The sequence below is a fragment of the Mustelus asterias genome, chromosome 11 (assembly GCF_964213995.1).
Source record: "Mustelus asterias chromosome 11, sMusAst1.hap1.1, whole genome shotgun sequence".
Classification (NCBI taxonomy): Eukaryota; Metazoa; Chordata; class Chondrichthyes; order Carcharhiniformes; family Triakidae; genus Mustelus; species Mustelus asterias.
Genome location: NC_135811.1, coordinates 100,957,777 through 100,975,401, shown reverse-complemented (window position 1 = coordinate 100,975,401; position 17,625 = coordinate 100,957,777). Strand labels below are relative to the sequence as shown.

At 45.8% G+C, this 17,625-nt stretch overlaps 1 protein-coding gene across 1 annotated transcript in view; it reads left to right on the top strand.

Annotated features, from left to right (window-relative positions):
• Positions 1-17,625, top strand: part of tbx21 (T-box transcription factor 21) — a 132,794-nt gene that overhangs the window by 99,497 nt on the left and 15,672 nt on the right. The window contains exon 3 of the mRNA XM_078224122.1: positions 9,604-9,758. Within this exon, the coding sequence (XP_078080248.1) occupies positions 9,604-9,758 (155 nt within the window). The remainder of the gene's footprint in view (positions 1-9,603; positions 9,759-17,625) is intronic.

Sequence of the window (17,625 nt, the reverse complement as noted above, 5' to 3'; positions counted from 1 at the left end):
ACTGCAGGAGCACTACTATACAACAGCTGATGGAGCATGTTTCAGTGTAAACGCATTTGTGGTAATTAGTAGATGCCTCAGAATCAACAGCTTAATTACTGTCCACCAGATGTCAGGGGAGAAAGTTTCTCAAAGAGAAGGGAGATGCTCCCAACACAGATTACTTGCAATGATGCTGATCAAATTTAGAATACACAAACATTTTATTTGAATGTGTTGTAATAGTGGGCTCCCTTTTTTGGCATCTACTTTCTCTTTAAATTGCAACCCATGAAAAATATATAGTCAGGTATCCACTTGCGTGCTTCTGTTAAAGAAGGAACTTGCATTTATATAGCACCTTTTGCAAGTTTAGGACAATCCAAAATGCTTTACAAATAGTGGAATAATTTCTGAAATGGAAGCATTGTTCTGGTGTAGGGAAACACAGCAGGTGGTCCAATAGAAAGTGTCTAGATGATCACCGTTAGTGATGTTACTTGAGGGATTTACTTTGGCCTGGCCATTGGAGAGAATTCCTTTGCTGTTCTCTGAAATACTGCCAATGCAATTTGACATATCTGCCTGAGAGAGTTGACAAAGATCTCAGTTTACCATCTCATCCGAAAGATGACACTCCCTGCAGTGCAGCACTCCCTCAGTATATCATACCAAAATGACATATTAGAGTTGTGGGTGGAAGTATGGGTTCTGGAGCCTGTTATTGATATTTGGATTATATGTTGCAGCAGTTGTGACCTTTTCTTTTCAGTTGACACCTTTATTTTTATATAGTGTTTTTGTAATTTCATGAGATACTGTGCATTGTAGGATGTGCATTTGGGTGAATTTGGAAACATTGTTAAATGTGTTATTTTTGATTTGAATCATTGCTTTCAGTTAGAGAGGTATATTCAAGAGATAGAATGGTGGGCAAGCAGAGATTGGATGTGATAGAATCCAGGGGGTGCAGAAAGCCATGTGCCTTTTTTAAAATTACAGCTCGGGGAGCCTTCAGTTCCATATTCTCTATGGCAATGCCTTAGCTCAGTAAGAAGTTTAACAACACCAGGTTAAAGTCCAACAGGTTTATTTGGTAGCAAAAGCCACACAAGCTTTCGAGGCTCTGAGCCCCTTCTTCAGGTGAGTGGGAATTCTGTTCACAAACAGAACTTATAAGACACAGACTCAATTTACATGAATAATGGTTGGAATGCGAATACTTACAACTAATCCAGTCTTTAAGAAACAAAACAATGGGAGTGGAGAGAGCATCAAGACAGGCTAAAAAGATGTGTATTGTCTCCAGACAAGACAGCCAGTGAAACTCTGCAGGTCCACGCAACTGTGGGAGTTACAAATAGTGTGACATAAATTCTGATTCTAGGATCGCATGATAAAGACTCAGGAGGAAAAAAGCAGAAATATTTATGTGAAATAGTGTGACATAAACCCAATATCCCGGTTGAGGCCGTCCTTGTGTGTGCGGAACCTGGCTATCAGTTTCTGCTCCGCGACTCTGCGCTGTCGTGTGTCGCGAAGGCCGCCTTGGAGAACGCTTACCCGAATATCAGAGGCCGAATGCCCGTGACCGCTGAAGTGCTCCCCAACAGGAAGAGAACAGTCTTGCCTGGTGATTGTCGAGCGGTGTTCATTCATCCGTTGTCGCAGCGTCTGCATAGTTTCCCCAATGTACCATGCCTCGGGACATCCTTTCTTGCAGCGTATCAGGTAGACAACGTTGGCTGAGTTGCAAGAGTATGTACCGTGTACCTGGTGGATGGTGTTCTCACGTGAGATGATGGCATCTGTGTCGATGATCCGGCACGTCTTGCAGAGGTTGCTGTGGCAGGGTTGTGTGGTGTCGTGGTCACTGTTCTCCTGAAGGCTGGGTAGTTTGCTGCGGACAATGGTCTGTTTGAGGTTGTGCGGTTGTTTGAAGGCAAGAAGTGGGGGTGTGGGGATGGCCTTGGCGAGATGTTCGTCTTCATCAATGACATGTTGAAGGCTCCGGAGGAGATGCCGTAGCTTCTCCGCTCCGGTAAACTTCTTACTGTGTTTACCCCAGTCCAACGCCGGCATCTCCACACAATGCCTTAGCTAATCAGAGTTGACATGCCAACCAATCAGCAGCTTTTTCTCCTGTAGTATAAAGTGTTGAGAGTGTTTTGAAATTTGGTATTCTTGTGTTGCCCTGATGAGTACAAGATAAAAAGTTTCAGCAACAGGTCATTCAGCAACATCATCCCTTGGGAAGTAAGCCAAAGGATAGTGAAGGTGTTGGGGATAAAAAATCCCGAGCATTTTCCTTTCGCCAATAGTGCAAAGAACAAAGAAAAGTACAGCACAGGGACAGGCCCTTCAGCCCTCCAAGCCTGTGCTAATCATGATGCCCTAACTAAACTAAAATAAAACTTCTGCCCTTACTCAGTCCGGATCCCTCTATTCCCATCCAGATTCCTCTTAAATGTTGCTAATGTGCCTGCTTCCACCTCCTCTGGCAGCGCGTTCCAGGCACCCACCACTCTCCGCGTGAAAAACGTTCCCCGTACATCCCCTTTAAACTTTCCTCCTCTCGCCTTGAATCTGTGTCCCCTTGTAATTAACACAATTAGTATTTAGTATTTATTCCAATTTAGTGTGAGTGTTTAAATATTTAGATGGAATTTAAGACTGCTGTTTAGTCAACTGAATCCCAATATCTACTCAGGATTGCGGTGGCTTTTCATCAGCCCAGCAAGCAGCATAGAATCCAATATTCCAGCACCCATTATAAAATAATATTAGAAACAAGTCACCCTCGTAGCAGTCAGTGTAGTTCACCATGCTAATCCGGTCAACGTTCACCTGGTGAGGGAAGAAACCAAGTCAGTCTGTCTTCAACATATGTTTATTTAAGGGCGGCACGATGGCATAGTGGTTAGCACTGCGACCTCACAGTGCCAGCGACCCGGGTTCAATTCCCAGCCTGGGTCACTGGCTGTGTGGGTTTCCTCCGGGTGCTCGGGTTTCCGCCCACAGTCTGAAAGATGTGCTGGTTCGGTGCATTGACCCAAACAGGTGCCAGGGCGTGGCAACTAGGGGGATTTCACAGTAACTTCATTCCAATGTTAATGTAAGCCTTACTGGTGACTAATAAAAACTATTCACAAAACTCAGCATAACATAAGTGCAGATTGCTTTTCACACAAGATTCTTATAGATGTGCCCTAACCTTTCCCCAATTATTATCAGATGCTCTTAATCACAACTCGAGCACAGACATAATTGTCATAGCATTTGCAACATTAACGTTCCCAATGTAGTGAAAAAACACATTCCCGACATGTATAGCAAAGATCTAAGATGTTTTAACTTTAATTTTATTTATCAATGTCACAAGTAGGTTTACATTAACACTGCAATGAAGTTACTGTGAAAATCCCCTAGTCGCCACACTCCAGCGCCTGTCCAGGTACACTGAGGGAGAATTTAGCATGGCCAATGCACCTAACCCGCACATCTTTTGGACTGTGGGAGGAAACTGGAGCAGCCGGAAGAAACCCGTGTAGACACAGGGAGAACGTGCAGACTCTGCACAGGCAGTGACCCAAGCCGGGAATCGAACCCGGGTCCCAGGCGCTGTGAGGCAGCAGCGCTAACCACTGTGCCACCATGCCGCTGACGTGCTGTATTTCATATCCAAAAAACAACGCAATGTCTTTTTCCGGAGAATTCCTTTTATGTGACTGATTCCGTCTGCTTACGCTTAGAGTTGTCATGTTACATTTTCACAATCCTTCTGCATTATTGTGGTTGTTGACTTGGAAGTGTGGACAGTTCTTTAAACTAAAGCAAATTCAGTCTGTGAATTTTGTTTCCTAATGGCAGTCTTGTTCGATAGGGCAGTGAGTGACACATTGGGACTTCTTCTCCATTGTGGTATATATGAAGTGCATAAAACACTGTGGAACAGATTGTCCTTTTACACATCTATTCACCACCATGCTTTTGGATCAATTAGACCAGCTGTGCTCTCACCTGTGCATTGCTCTCTGCTGTTCCAATAAACTTGAGTTTGATCCCTCGCCAAATTACTTCAAACCAAGAGGTGATGGGGCCAAACAAAGTGGAAATGCCTCTCTGTTGACATAGCCTGAATGTGAAAAATTCTTGAATCAAGTGTTCTCCATCCAACATATCCTATGCTAGCATTTTTCTTTACAGTGGAGAAATGGGAAAGGGATCTAGGTGAGATACATCCATGTGGTCAAAGGAAGAAAACTTGCATTTATGTAGCACTTCTCACAACTTCAAGATGTTCTGAAACACCTTACAGGCAATTGCGTACTTCTGAGTGGAGGTCTTGTGGCGCTGTGGGATGCCTCTGGGTCAGAAGCACTGGGTTAAAGTTGCACCCCAGGACTTGATGGCCAAGGAAGGTGCATTCATAATGCGGCCAAACAAGCTGGTTCTGTCAACCTGTCAATCTTTCCAAAATACACCACTGGTTGGTAGTAAGAGTGGGAGTGAAGCCTGATCAGCCACATTTGATGTGGAACAAAGAAAAGTACAGCGCAGGAACAGGCCCTTCGGCCCTCCGAGCCCGTGTCGATCATGATGCCCTAACTAAACTGAAAAAAAAAGTCTCTCAACACCAGGTTAAAGGCCAACAGGTTTATTTGGAATCACGAGCTTACGGAGCGCTGCTCCTTTGTCAGATGACCTGGTGTTGTGAGACTGTGCCCACCCCAGTCCAATGCCACTATCTCCACATCATAAACTTAAAAAAAAAACCATACCCAGTCCGTATCCCTCTATTCCCTCCCTATTCATCTACCCATCCAGATGCCTCTTAAATGTTGCTTATCTGCCTGCTTCCACCACCACTCTGGCAGCGCGTTCCAGGCACCCACCATTCTCTCTGTGTGGAAAAACCTCCCCTGCACACCTCCCTTAAACTTTCCCCCTCTCACCTTGAATCTGCGCCCCCTTGTAATTGACACTTCCACCCTGAAGTGGAGTGGCGCGCCCCTCAAGCTATAAGCCCCTGGCGACAGAGCAGTGACCTGTTCTGGGAATTAATAGCCATGGGAATAGTCAAAAGAATTGGAAGTACTTCTGAAATGCTGCATTAATATAGAAAATCAGGCAGTCAATTTGTGCACAGCAAAGGCTCATGGGCAGTAATATGATCACTTAATGGCTGGATTATTTGTTTTATTAATGATTTTGGTTAGGGGATGAATGTTGGCCAGGACATTAGGGTGCACTTCCCAAATGTTTTTCCAGTAAGTAGTCTCACAACATCAGCTTAAAAGTCCAACAGGTTTATTTTTTTTTTATACTTTTCCAATTCAATCAAATCAAATCCAATTCAGAGTCTCAACAAGTTGAGACATTTCTGATCCAGGCTGACAAGACAGGGCAAGTGACCAAACCACCCTGTTCTGGGCCCGATCTACATGAGCCAAGCTGATTGGAGAAGGGGGAGGTTCCTTCTCCAAGACTTGGGCTCATTTGCATCTTAGCCAAAAGGCCGAGATGCCGCTTTTAAAAATTGCTTCATATGAAACATATGAAGCTTCAGTGTAACCTAATGGCCCCAACCAAGTGCAGCATCCTCTCCATACTACACTTGATCTTAGCCAAAAGGCCGAGAAGCGTTTATTGGTAGCACAAGCTTTCGGAGCGCTGCTCCTTCATCAGGTGATAGTGTTCCTTCCAATAATGTTATTCGGTCTTTACTAGAGAGGGTAGGTGTGGCCTCAGTGCTGCACTGACGTGTCACCTATGGTAAGAGTTTTAACAACACCAGGTTAAGGTCCCAACAGGTTTATTTGGTATCACCTATGCTCAGGTTTCCAGAGAGGGCCTTGAAAGGAAAACTTTCTGACTCAAGAGGCTCAAGTGTTACCCATGGTACCACAGGAATTGCGTAAGGTTAGCCATTTTAGCACTGAATTCTGGGTGCTTTGTGTCAGCGTCCATGCCTATTGGGTTGATGCCGCCTCAACTTCAACTAACATCCTGTTAAGAGAGAGAAGACAGCTTTGAGTCGCCACGGAATCCATTTTAACTCTGGTTTCCCCTCGATGATTGCAATCCCGCTATAACATGAACCTCGCAGCCCCTCCCCCGATACTCGAGACTTTTAGATCATTTGCGAGGCCTGGTTTCAGTTCAAATCGACACTCTCGTTGGAAACCAGCAATGGAACTCGGCTACTGTATTTTCTTTCTCCGCTCGACCGGTTTCCACTGAGAGCATTTCGGTCACGTGAACCACTCCTCTTTCCTGCACATACCAGTGTGAGCAAGTCAGAACAATCTTGTAACTAATGAACCTTAGCCGGTTTCCTCTCCCTGCTATTCTGGTTGCGGGCTTTTGATTTTACTTTTTTAAAAACTATTTTTAAAATAAGTTTATCAAATGTTATTTATCCAAAAAAAAAATCCAAGCCATGTCACAAGCAGAAAGTTTTAATTCATAGTATTATAGAAACCAATTCAAGTCACGGTTGAATCATACAGTGGAGGCCATTAGGCCCATTGATTCTGCACCGATGCTCCGACGCTCTACAGCCTATCTTATGATGTGGAGATGCTGGCGTTGGACTGGGGTAAACACAGTAAGAAGTCTCACAACACCAGGTTAGAGTCCTGGACTTTAACCTGGTGTTGTGAGACTTCTTACAGTGTATCTTACCCAGGCCCTATCCCCATAATGCCGCACAAATACCATGTCTAATCCCATTCAATCCACACATTTTGGGACACTAAAGGGGCAATTTAGCATGGCCAATCCACCTAACCCGCGCATCTTGTGGGAGGAAAACGGAGCATCCGGAGGAAACCCACGCAGACACAAGGGAGAATGTGCAAACTCCGCACAGACAGCGACCCAAGGCTGGAATTGAACACCGGTCCCTGGTGCTGTGAGGCAGCAGTGCTAAAATTCCGGCCTAAGTGTCATAATGGCAAGAATACCGGAATGATTCGCGGCGTTCTGTCAGGTGCACTCCGGATTTCAGTCGCCCTTCACTCAATTACTTTTTCGGAGAGTGGTGTGTTGCGCGCCGGTACCGTGGGGGATGGGGCTCAAGCAGGCCTGTGAGCCTGGCTGCGGAGCACTGAGGCGTCACTTTGCAAGGGCGTTCTAATCTCTCAGTGCATCGGGAGGCCCTCTCCCTCCCCCACAGACATCAGGATGATTTTCCCCTGACCCGTCTTCCCCTGCCTCATCCTTGGCAACCCCACCCCCTCCATGACACGGGTCGCCACCATTGGGACATTGGCACCCTCCCGATGGGTCCCCATGCCTGACTCCCAACATGCCCATCCATCGTGATCCCCTCCCCCCCCTTATGCTCCTCCCCTGCATGGCCTCCCTGTCATAGCCCCCACACCCTTGGCACTCCCCTGTCACAATAGCAGTGCCCAACTGGCACTGCCAGGGTGTCCAATGGACACTGCTGTGGTGTCAGTTCGTGAAGGGGGACAATCGCGTGCCAAACTCGCTAATGACATTGATATCAAGTCAATCTCATGCTAATCGGTTCTGGTTTGCATTGATAGTAAGAGGCTGGGACAGTTGCAAACCGTTTGGCGCCAGGTGTGGAACTAATTTTTTGACCGCACGCTATCTTCTGGGATTGGTCCAATCTGCGCCACGCGTGATGAGGTCAGAAAATCACCCCCATCGTTTTTAACCTGGCAGCAGCCTCCCTTTCCTTGCCAAGCTTGTCCTTGAGCGTGTTGCAGCCCATCTTTCTGGAAACTTCCATGGTTGAATCCAGTCGGCTTTCTGCCCCTGCCACAGAACCGAAACAGCTCTTTTCAAAGTCACCAATGGCATCCTGTGTGACCGTGAAAAAAGTACACTTTCCCTCCTTGCCCTTCTCTCTGATGCTTGCAGCCGTTGACACATTGACCACAACATCCTCCTCCAACACCGCTCCACTGCATTCCATTCTTACTTAATCGAAGCAAAAGCATCCCTTGTGGTGGCTTCTCTTCCTGCTCTTGTATCATTACACCTGCTGTCCTCCAAGGGTCTATCCTTCTGTGACACCAACATGGGTGGCACAGTGGTTAGCACTGCTGCCTCACAGCACCAGAGACCTGGGTTCAATTCCAGCCTCGGGTGACTGTCTGTATGGAGTTTGCACATTCTCCCAGTGCCTGTGTGGATTTCCTTCAGGTGCTCCAGTTTCCTCCCACAGTCCAAAAGTGGTGTGGGTTGGGTTGATCGACCGTGCTAAATTGTCCCCTAGTGTCAGGGGGGTTAGCAGGGTAAGTGCACGGGGATAGGGCCTGGGTGGGATTGTTGTTGATGGGCCGAATGGCCTCCTTCTGCACTGTATGGATTCTATGATCCTTGGGTCCCCCTCCGATTTCTTGCCTCCATGGTAACCATATTTTACGTAGCTCAGTGCCTTCTATTTCTTTCATAATGCTCCTGTGAAACTCCTTGGAACTTTTTATACTGTTGAAGGTGCTACAAAAATATGAATTGTTTCTGTTTTATCCAAAGAGCTACCTTATTTTTGGTTTCTTTTGTAAATTATCATTCCTTATCTGTTTTATTCTTGTTTCAATTTCATAATAAATAGGCTGTGGTATTTAAAAAAAAAACCCTTTGAGACATTCTTTCTCTAATTTGATGTATTCTGGTCGTCCAAATTTCCCTTCATGATTGAGTTGATTTGGATGACTTCTGACTTATCACGTACTTTTAAAAAGAACTCATAGCCACAATTGTAATATTGGGAAATGTGGCAGCAATTTGCACAGTCAGGTATAACCAGAAAACATGTAAAAGTATAAAATTGACCAGGTAATTTCAGTGATATTTTGGTTGTGGGCTACTTTTTGGTTGGCTGCTGGATTTCTGATTAGCCATTGTGCCCAGGTGATTTTTTAATTAATTAACTGGATGGCTAGGCCAATATTTATTGCCTATCCTGAATTGCCCTTACTAGGACATTTCAGAGTCATAGAACAAAGAAAAGTACAGCACAGGAACAACAGCCTTCGGCTCTCCAAGCCTGTGCTGATCATGGTGCCCTAACTAAAGAGAAAACCTTCTGCCCATACTCGGTCCGTATCTCTCTATTCCCTTCCTATTCATGTACCCATCCAGATGCCTCTTAAATGTTGCCAATGTGCCTGCTTCCACCACCTCCTCTGGCAGAAGGTTCCAGGCACCCACCATTCCCTGCGTGAAGAACTTCCCCCGCACATCTCCCTCAAATCCTGAACCTGTGCCCCCTTGAAATTGAGTCAACCACATTGCTGTGGATCTGGAGTTGCATGCAGGCCAGACCGGGTAAGGACAGCAGATTTCCTTCCCTAAAGAACATTAATAAACTAGATGGGTCTTTATGACACTGGTTGCATGGTCACCATTAGACTTTTAATGACAAGGTTTTTACTGAATTCAAATTTCACTCAGACACAGGTCCAGTGACAATACCACTGCCTCTGTGTATCTGGGAATGACAATCAGTGAAAAGTCAAAACTTACTTTTCCCTCTAGAATTTGATTCTAGACTGAATGGTAGAAAGTCGAGAAGTTTGTATCTTTCTGCAAATCTAAATGTGCAAAAATGTTGACCTTTTCCTTCCCCTCTTTTTTTTTCAGGCGGATGTTTCCTTTCCTGAGTTTTAACATCACGGGGCTGGATCCTTCTGCTCATTATAATATTTATGTGGATGTTATCCTGGCAGATCAGCATCATTGGAGGTACCAGGGAGGAAAGTGGGTACAGTGTGGCAAAGCAGAAGGCACTATGCAAGGTTAGTGTGCCAGAGGCTAAAGAAGCGTGCACCCGTGGCTACTGTGCTAGAGTGTTATGCAATGTGCTTTAAATCCTTCCACAAGGAAAGGGAGATGTATTCTGTGCCCTCCGTGCATTGGTACATGTGTTGGGGGGGAAAAATTCATCTCATGAGGTGGTATAGATTCAAGGTGACGCCGGAGTGTGGTGACTTCTTGCGAGCTGTCCCCTGCATACCCTCTAATTCTATCTTTTACTCTTGTTCTATGCTTTTATATTCTGCACCCTCTCCTTTCTTCCTCCCCTATGTACTCTATGAACAGTATGCTTTGCCTGTATAGCAGGCAAGAAACAATACTTTTCACATGTGACAATAAGAAATTAAATCAACTTAAATCAGAGGGCGTTGCTTCAGCAGCTTATTTAACACAGCTCCAGATATTGAATGCTAGCATAATGGCACAGTGGTGAGCACTGCTACCGGGGACCCGGGTTCAATTACGGCCTCGGGTCACTGTCTGTGTGGAGTTTGCACGTTCTCCCTGTGTCTGCGTGGGTTTCCTCCGGGTGCTCCAGTTTCCTCCCACAGTCCAAAGATGTGTAGATTAGGTGAATTGGCCTTACTGAACTGACCCTGGTGTCGGGGGGGGGGGGTTGGCAGGGTAGATGCGTGGGGTTGCGGGAATAGGGCCTGGGTGGGATTGTGGTCAGTGGGTCGAATGGCCTCCTTCTGCACTGTAGGGATTCTTTGATCCTATGAAACTGATCATCGGGCACCATATGTAACAGGCAACCCATTTGATATTGCCCATTTTGAGGCACCACCGTGAGAAATTTCATAGATCACCAACTTTATATAAGACAGCAGATGCCAGCTTTTGTGCATGAACCCAGATACATATTTAATTCTGAAGTCTTAACTCTTCAAGGTGGAAACAGCTTTGCCTCAGCTCAATATACTTCAATGTATTAGTGCTGGAAAACAACAGTAAAAAACAAACCCATACCTCTATACTTCAATGTTAAGTCAATAGGTAAGAGTGAGAGTTTAACCTCAGCGCACGATGGGGCATTTGATAATACAATAATTCATCAGTGAGCAATGGCCAACCTGCAGCAATGCATTTGAAAGGCAGGCTTTGTCCTATTCATTAGAGTCGGAACTGCAGCTACTAAACTTTACAATTGCCACTGGTAGCAGACCAATTTTTTAAAGTAAAATATAAATATTTTGCGTTGTCCTGAGGACATGAAAGCTACAACTTAATTCTTTCTTTAAATTCACCAGGAAACCAAAATAATGGTTTTGCTTCACTGCGGAAACTGATAGCCAGGTTCCGCACACATGAGGACGGCCTCACCGGGATCTTGGGTTCATGTCACGCTATCTGTAACTCCCACAACTTGCCTGGACTTGCAAAGTCTCACTGACTGTCCTGTCTGGAGATAATACACACCTCTTTAACCTGTGCTTAACGCTCTCTCCACTCACATTGTCTGTACCTTTAAGACTCGCATTCCAATCATTATTCATTATTCTGTAAATTGAGTTTGTGTCTTTATGTGCCCTGTTTGCTGTTTATGAGCAGATCTCCCACTCACCTGACGAAGGAGCAGCGCTCCGAAAGCCAGTGGCGTTTGCTACCAAATAAACCTGTTGTACTTTAACCTGGTGTTGTTAGACTCCTTACTGTGTTTACCCCAGTCCAACGCCGGCATCTCCACATCATTGCTTCACCGCGCCAGGGACCCGGGTTCAATTCTGAACTTGGGTCACTGTCTGTTTGGAGTTTGCACATTCTCCCCGTGTCTGTGTGGGTTTCCTTCGGGTGCTCTGCTTTCCTCCAACAGTAAGAAATCTAACAGCACCAAGTTAAAGTCCAACAGCCCAAAGATGTGCAGGTTAGATGGATTGGCCATGCTAAGTTTCTGCTTTAGTGTCCCACAATATGTTGGTTAGGGGGGGTTAGCGGGGTAAATGCATGGGGTTGAGGGAATGTGGCTGGGCGTGGGCCTGGGTAAGATGCTCTGTCAGGGAGTCAGTGCAGACTCAATGGGCGCTGTAGTGATTCTATGAATTCATCCCCTCCATGGGCTGAACACTACAGTTAGGAAAGATCATTTAGAAATCTCGGTAACTGCAGGCAATAATTCCCATTTGAATATTACTGAAAAGGAAACATGTTGCTGAAGTTTTTTGCCTTGCACTCATCAGCACAAACACAAGAATACCAAATTTCATACAATCACTCCAATTTATTATACCACAAATATAGATATAGTTTCAGCAACATATCTCTCTTTTAAGCAATTTCAAGTTCTGTAGTACCTAACGTATGTTTGGGTGGCACGGTAGCACAGTGGTTAACACTGCTGCCTCACAGTGCCAGGGATCCAAGTTCAATTCCCAGCTTAGGTCACGGTCTGTGTGGAGTTTGCACGTTCTCCCCGTGTCTGTGTGGGTTTCCTCCGGGTGCTCCGGTTTCCTCCCACAGTCCAAAGATGTGCGGGTTAGGTTGATTGGCCATGCTAAATTGCCCCTTAGTGTCAGGGGGACTAGCTAGATGCATGGAGTTATGGGGATAGGGCCTGGGTGGGATTGTAGTCACTGCAGACTCGCTGCAGAATGGCCTTCTGCACTGTAGGGATTCTATGATTCTATAACTCCAATTTATTTTTGATGGGGAGTGCCATTTTCAATGGAGGATAAAGGGTGTTGAGTGGACTTAGAAGAGAGGAGAAATTATGGCTGAAAATAATGGGAAAATATTGGGGTTATTGAACCCTTAAAATGCTGAGAGATGAAGAAGGGAAGGGTAGTTTTATTGATTAGGGCCCAGACAGCAGAAGGCTTGGCCATCAATGATGGAGTGGAGGGGATTGGGGATATGTACAGTGTTTTAACTCCCACATCATTCCCCAGCATCTCACTGGGTTTGGCTCTGGTGACTTGCACAACCAAAGAGTCGATTGGCAATCACTCCAAGACTCCACATGAAGGATGAACATTTGACCAAATCCACGGGGATGGGGCAGAACGTTGTCCCGCGTTGCACTAAGAAAAGGGAGAAAATAATTTAAACAAAATCTAAATCCTACTTTAGAATAAAAGTTACCGTCGCACTTTGTGTTGTGTTACTCCCTGAAGGAGTCAGAAATCAGAGAAAGCCCCTCACACAGTGGCCAGAATTCTCCGGCCATTCCCGCCTCGCTGCCAGCGAGGACGGGGAAGTTGGCGCTCAGCCAGATCACCGTTCACTGCAGCGGGGCCGGAGAATCCCACCGGCGTGACTGGCCGGAGAATCCCACCCAGTACACACACAAGAACCTCCTTGTCTTTGACGCACTGAACTATATTCTACGTTTCTTGTTTTACATACTCCTATATGTAACCGCATTCTCATGATAGTCACTTTGCGGTGTAGTTTATGCACTGGTTTTACTTTCCTCCTCCGATTAAAAATTCATTCATGCCAAGCACATCAATAATTTGGATTTATCCCAGGCAGCGTAATATCTACTCATGTCAGTCACAATCATGTTTGAAATATGAGATGTTTGTTGTGAAGCTGTGATGGTGGGTATTTCTCAGTCATTTGTCTCCTCTCCCCCGGGCCCTATTTGGGTACAGCTCTACATGCCAGAAGCTTCTGTACCTTACCAAATAGAACCATAGAATCCCTACAGTGCAGAAAGAGGCCATTCGGCCCATCGAGTCTGCATCGACCACAATCCCACTCGGGCCCTATTTCCGCATCCCCACATATTTACGCTGCTAATCCCCTGACACTAGGGTCAATTTAGCATGGCCAATCAACCTAACCTGCACATCTTTGGACTGTGGGAGAAAACCGGAGCACCCGGAGGAAACCCACACAGACACGGGGAGAATGTGTAAACTCCACACAGTCACCCAAGCCAGGAATTGAACCCAGGTCCCTGGCGTGCTGTGAGGCAGCAGTGCTAATCACTGTGCCACCGTGCCGTCCAGCGAAAACTGGATCATAAATAGCCAGTGCTAATGGCCGTGTAAACCTTGAGAGTACAGATCAGCCACTGGGCTCTGTCAGCACATCCTACTGTTCTCACCTGACATCCAGACACATCCATTTTAACAGGGGTTGGGCATCTTGCCTCTTGTTCTGTCCTGACCATCAGGGTCTCACCCACAATCGATTGGAGACTTAATCTAGAACTTTCCTGATCTGTAGGAGAGAAAGAAAGCGCTTGCATTTATTTCACATCTTTTACAACCACCAGGTTTTGCCAAAGCAAATAAAGTATGTTTTGTTGTCACCATTGTCATCACGGCAGCCAATGTGCAAACTTTCAAACAGCAATGTGACAATGATTGAATCATCTATAATAATATTATAAATATTAGCCAGGATATCAGGGATTAATCCCCTGCTTTTCTTCGAAGTAATGTTATGGAATCTTGTACATCCATCTAAGAGAGCTCACTTTAACTAACATGTCGTCCAAAAGTGTAGCATCCCCTCCAGTATTGTACTGGATTGTCAATGTAGGTCTTGTGGCAGCGAGGGGGGGGTGGTTTATATTCTGGGAACACAGCCTTTTTGACTGTGAGACAACAGTCTCATCACTGACAGTTGCTGACCATAAATACACGCACCAGAGAGGACAGAGTGGGACGGCACAGTGGGTTAGCACTGCTGCCTCACAGCGCCAGGGACCCAGGTTCGATTCCAGCCTCGGGTCACTCTCTGTGTGGAGTTTGCAGGTTCTCCCCGCGTCTGCGTGGGTTTCCTCCGGGTGCTCCGGTCCCCTCCCACGATCCAAAGATGTGCAGGTTAGGTGGATGGGCCATGCTAAATTGCCCCTTAGTGTATTAAGATGTCTAGGTTAGATCGATTTGCCATGGTAAATGTGTGGGATTACGGGGAGAGGACCGGAGAGAGGGCCGAGGTAAAATACTCCATCAGCGAGTCACTGCAGAAAGAGGCCATTTGGCCCATCGACTCTGCACCAACTCACTGATGGAGTATGGCATTCTATAGAAGATGTCCAGGTGGATTGAATGATACTGTCAAAGATTGGTTTGAGAATCTTACAAGTCTCTGAGATGCTTTTGGTGCATCAATACTTGGCATAGGAGCAGGCCCAATAGCTGACCTGTATCTTAACTGAATCTCCCTGCCATAGCCCCACAGTCCTTAATGTCCGTTACTAGTTAAAAACTTATCAGTCTCAGATTTCATCATTTTAATTGACCCCCCACCCCCAGTGCTTTTTGAGGGCGAGTGTTCCAGCTTTCAACCAGCAGTGAGGGTGGTGAGTGTCTGGAACAAGCTGCCAGAGGTAGTAGTAGAGGCTGGTACAATTTTGTCTTTTAAAAAGCATTTAGACAGTTACATGGGTGAGATGGGTATAGAGGGATATGGGCCAAATGCAGGCAACTGAGACTAGCTTTGGGGTTTAAAAAAAAAGGGCGGCATGTTCAAGTTGGGCCGAAGGGCCTGTTTTGATGCTGGAAACTTCTATGACTCTATGACTTGCCTGGTTTCTGACATCACCCTTAAATGGCCAAGTTCTAATTTGAATAACTTTTAATGGAGATATTAGTCATTTCACATTCGATGGAATAACATCTCCACTGATGTCGCAGAGAAAGAGGAATGTGAACAATACCTCTGCTCCTGGGAATTTCATTTCCACAGTGACAGTGGCAAAAAGATCAAGGGTTGTCTGAATTACACACAATGCATTATACAGCCCCCAATTACGTTTAAGTTTTTATTTATTAGTGTCACAAGTTGGCTTATATTAACACTGCAAAGAAGTTACTGTGAAAATCCCCTATTTGCCACACTCTGGCGCCTGTTCGGGTACACTGAGGGAGAATTTAACATGACCAATGCACCGAACCAGCACGTCTTTCAGATTGTGTGAGGAAACCGGAGCACCCGGAGGAAATCCACGCAGACACAAGGAGAACATACAAACTCCACACGGACAGTGACCCGAGGCCAGAATTGAACCCGGGTCCCTGGCGCTGTGAGGCAGCAGTGCTAACCACTGTGCCATTGTTCGTAAAGTAGGAGATTCGATAGGAAATTGGATAAATACTCCAAGGCAAAACATGGCAGGGCTCTGAGGAAAGGTCAGGGGAGTGGAACTAATTGAACAGTGCTGAACCAACAGAATTCTTAAGGGCCCAGGAAGGCAGATGCAGGAAGGGTGTTTTCTCCTGGCTGGGGTGGGGTTCTGGAACTAGGGAGCAGAGTCTTAGAAATGGATAGATTTCTAGGTAGTGAAGATATCAAGGGCTATAGGTATAGTGTAGGAAAATAGTATTGAGGTATGAGATCAGCCATGATTAACTATATGGTGGGGTGGGCCAGAGGGGCAGAATCGCCCCCTCCTATTCTCGATGTTCATGTCAAAGAGATGGATCAGACATGATGAGCCGAGTATTGTTTGCAGTTTTGGTGTCCTTATCTGAGGAAGGATGTCCTTGCTATAGAGGGAGTGCAGTGAAGGTTTATCAGGCTGAATCCTGGGATGGCAGGACTGTCCTACAAGGAGAGACTAAATCGGTTAGGATTGCATTCATTGGTGTTTAGAAGAGTGGGTGTGAATCTCGTAGAAATTTATAAAAATCTAACAGGATTAGACAAGGCGGATTCAGAAAGAATGTTCCCGATGGTGGGGGAGTCCAGAACTAGGGGTCATAGTTTGAGGATAAGGGGTAAACCTTTTTGGACTGGGGTGAGGAGAAATTTCTTCATCCAGAGGGTGGTGAATCTGTGGAATTCACTACCACAGAAAGCGGTTGAGGCCAAAACGTTGTGCGATTTCAAGAAGAAATTAGATATAGCTCTTGGGACTAAAGGGATCAAGAGATATGGGGGGAAGGGGGGGGGGGGATCAGGGTATTGAATTTGATGATAAGCCATGATCAAAATGAATGATGGAGCAGGCTCAAAGGGCCGAATGGTCTAGTTTCTAGTGACGGCCTAGTAATGCTTCTAGTTTCTATGAATGGCCACTGTGCTGACCCATTCTATGGTTCACTGAAAACTGGATTCCAACAATGATTTACATAGGATTCCATTCCCCTTTGGTCTGTGCCTTTTAAACTCTGGGTCATGGCGGTGTTTTTAAAAAATTGTTTTCGCAACGTATCCTCTCAGCTTTAAAAAAAGGGAAAATCCATGTGCACAGTTCTGCTGTGGCCAGATCTCCCCTGCAGCATACACAAGCCGTCCCATTAACCTCACTGTTCTGGCATGCAGGTTGGCTACTGGCAGTAGTGGAGCCATTAAATACAGTTTAAGATCACATTCCTGCATCCTAATGACTTGTTAATGGCTACATTAACAGCCAGTCTTGAAGGCACCCGTTCATCTCAACATTAACAAATGAGTTGATCATGTTGCCTATTGTTTAATGAGTAGATATGTCACAGCTCAATTTGCAGTTATTAGGGTCCCATTTACACAGTGACTAAGAACTTTGCACATGCTTGTATCAAATCCAGTTCACATTTAAACCTGTGACATCTGTTACAGCAGCATCAGTAACTCGGGAGAATTCATAGTCATAGAATCCCAACAGTGCAGAAGAAGGCCATTTGGTCCATCGAGCTTTCACTGACAAGCCCCTAACCCCGTAGCCCCATGTATTTACCTCGCTAATCCCCCTAATGTACACATCTTGGGACACTAAGGGGCAATTTAGCATGGCCAATCCACCTAACCCACACATCTTTCGGACTGTGGGAGGAAACCAGATCACCCGGAGGAAACCCATGCAGACACGGGGAGGTTGTGCAAACTCCACACAAGACAGTGACCCAAGGCTCGAATTGAACCTGGGTCGCTGGCGCTGTGAGGCAGCAGTGCTAACCACTGTGCCACCCT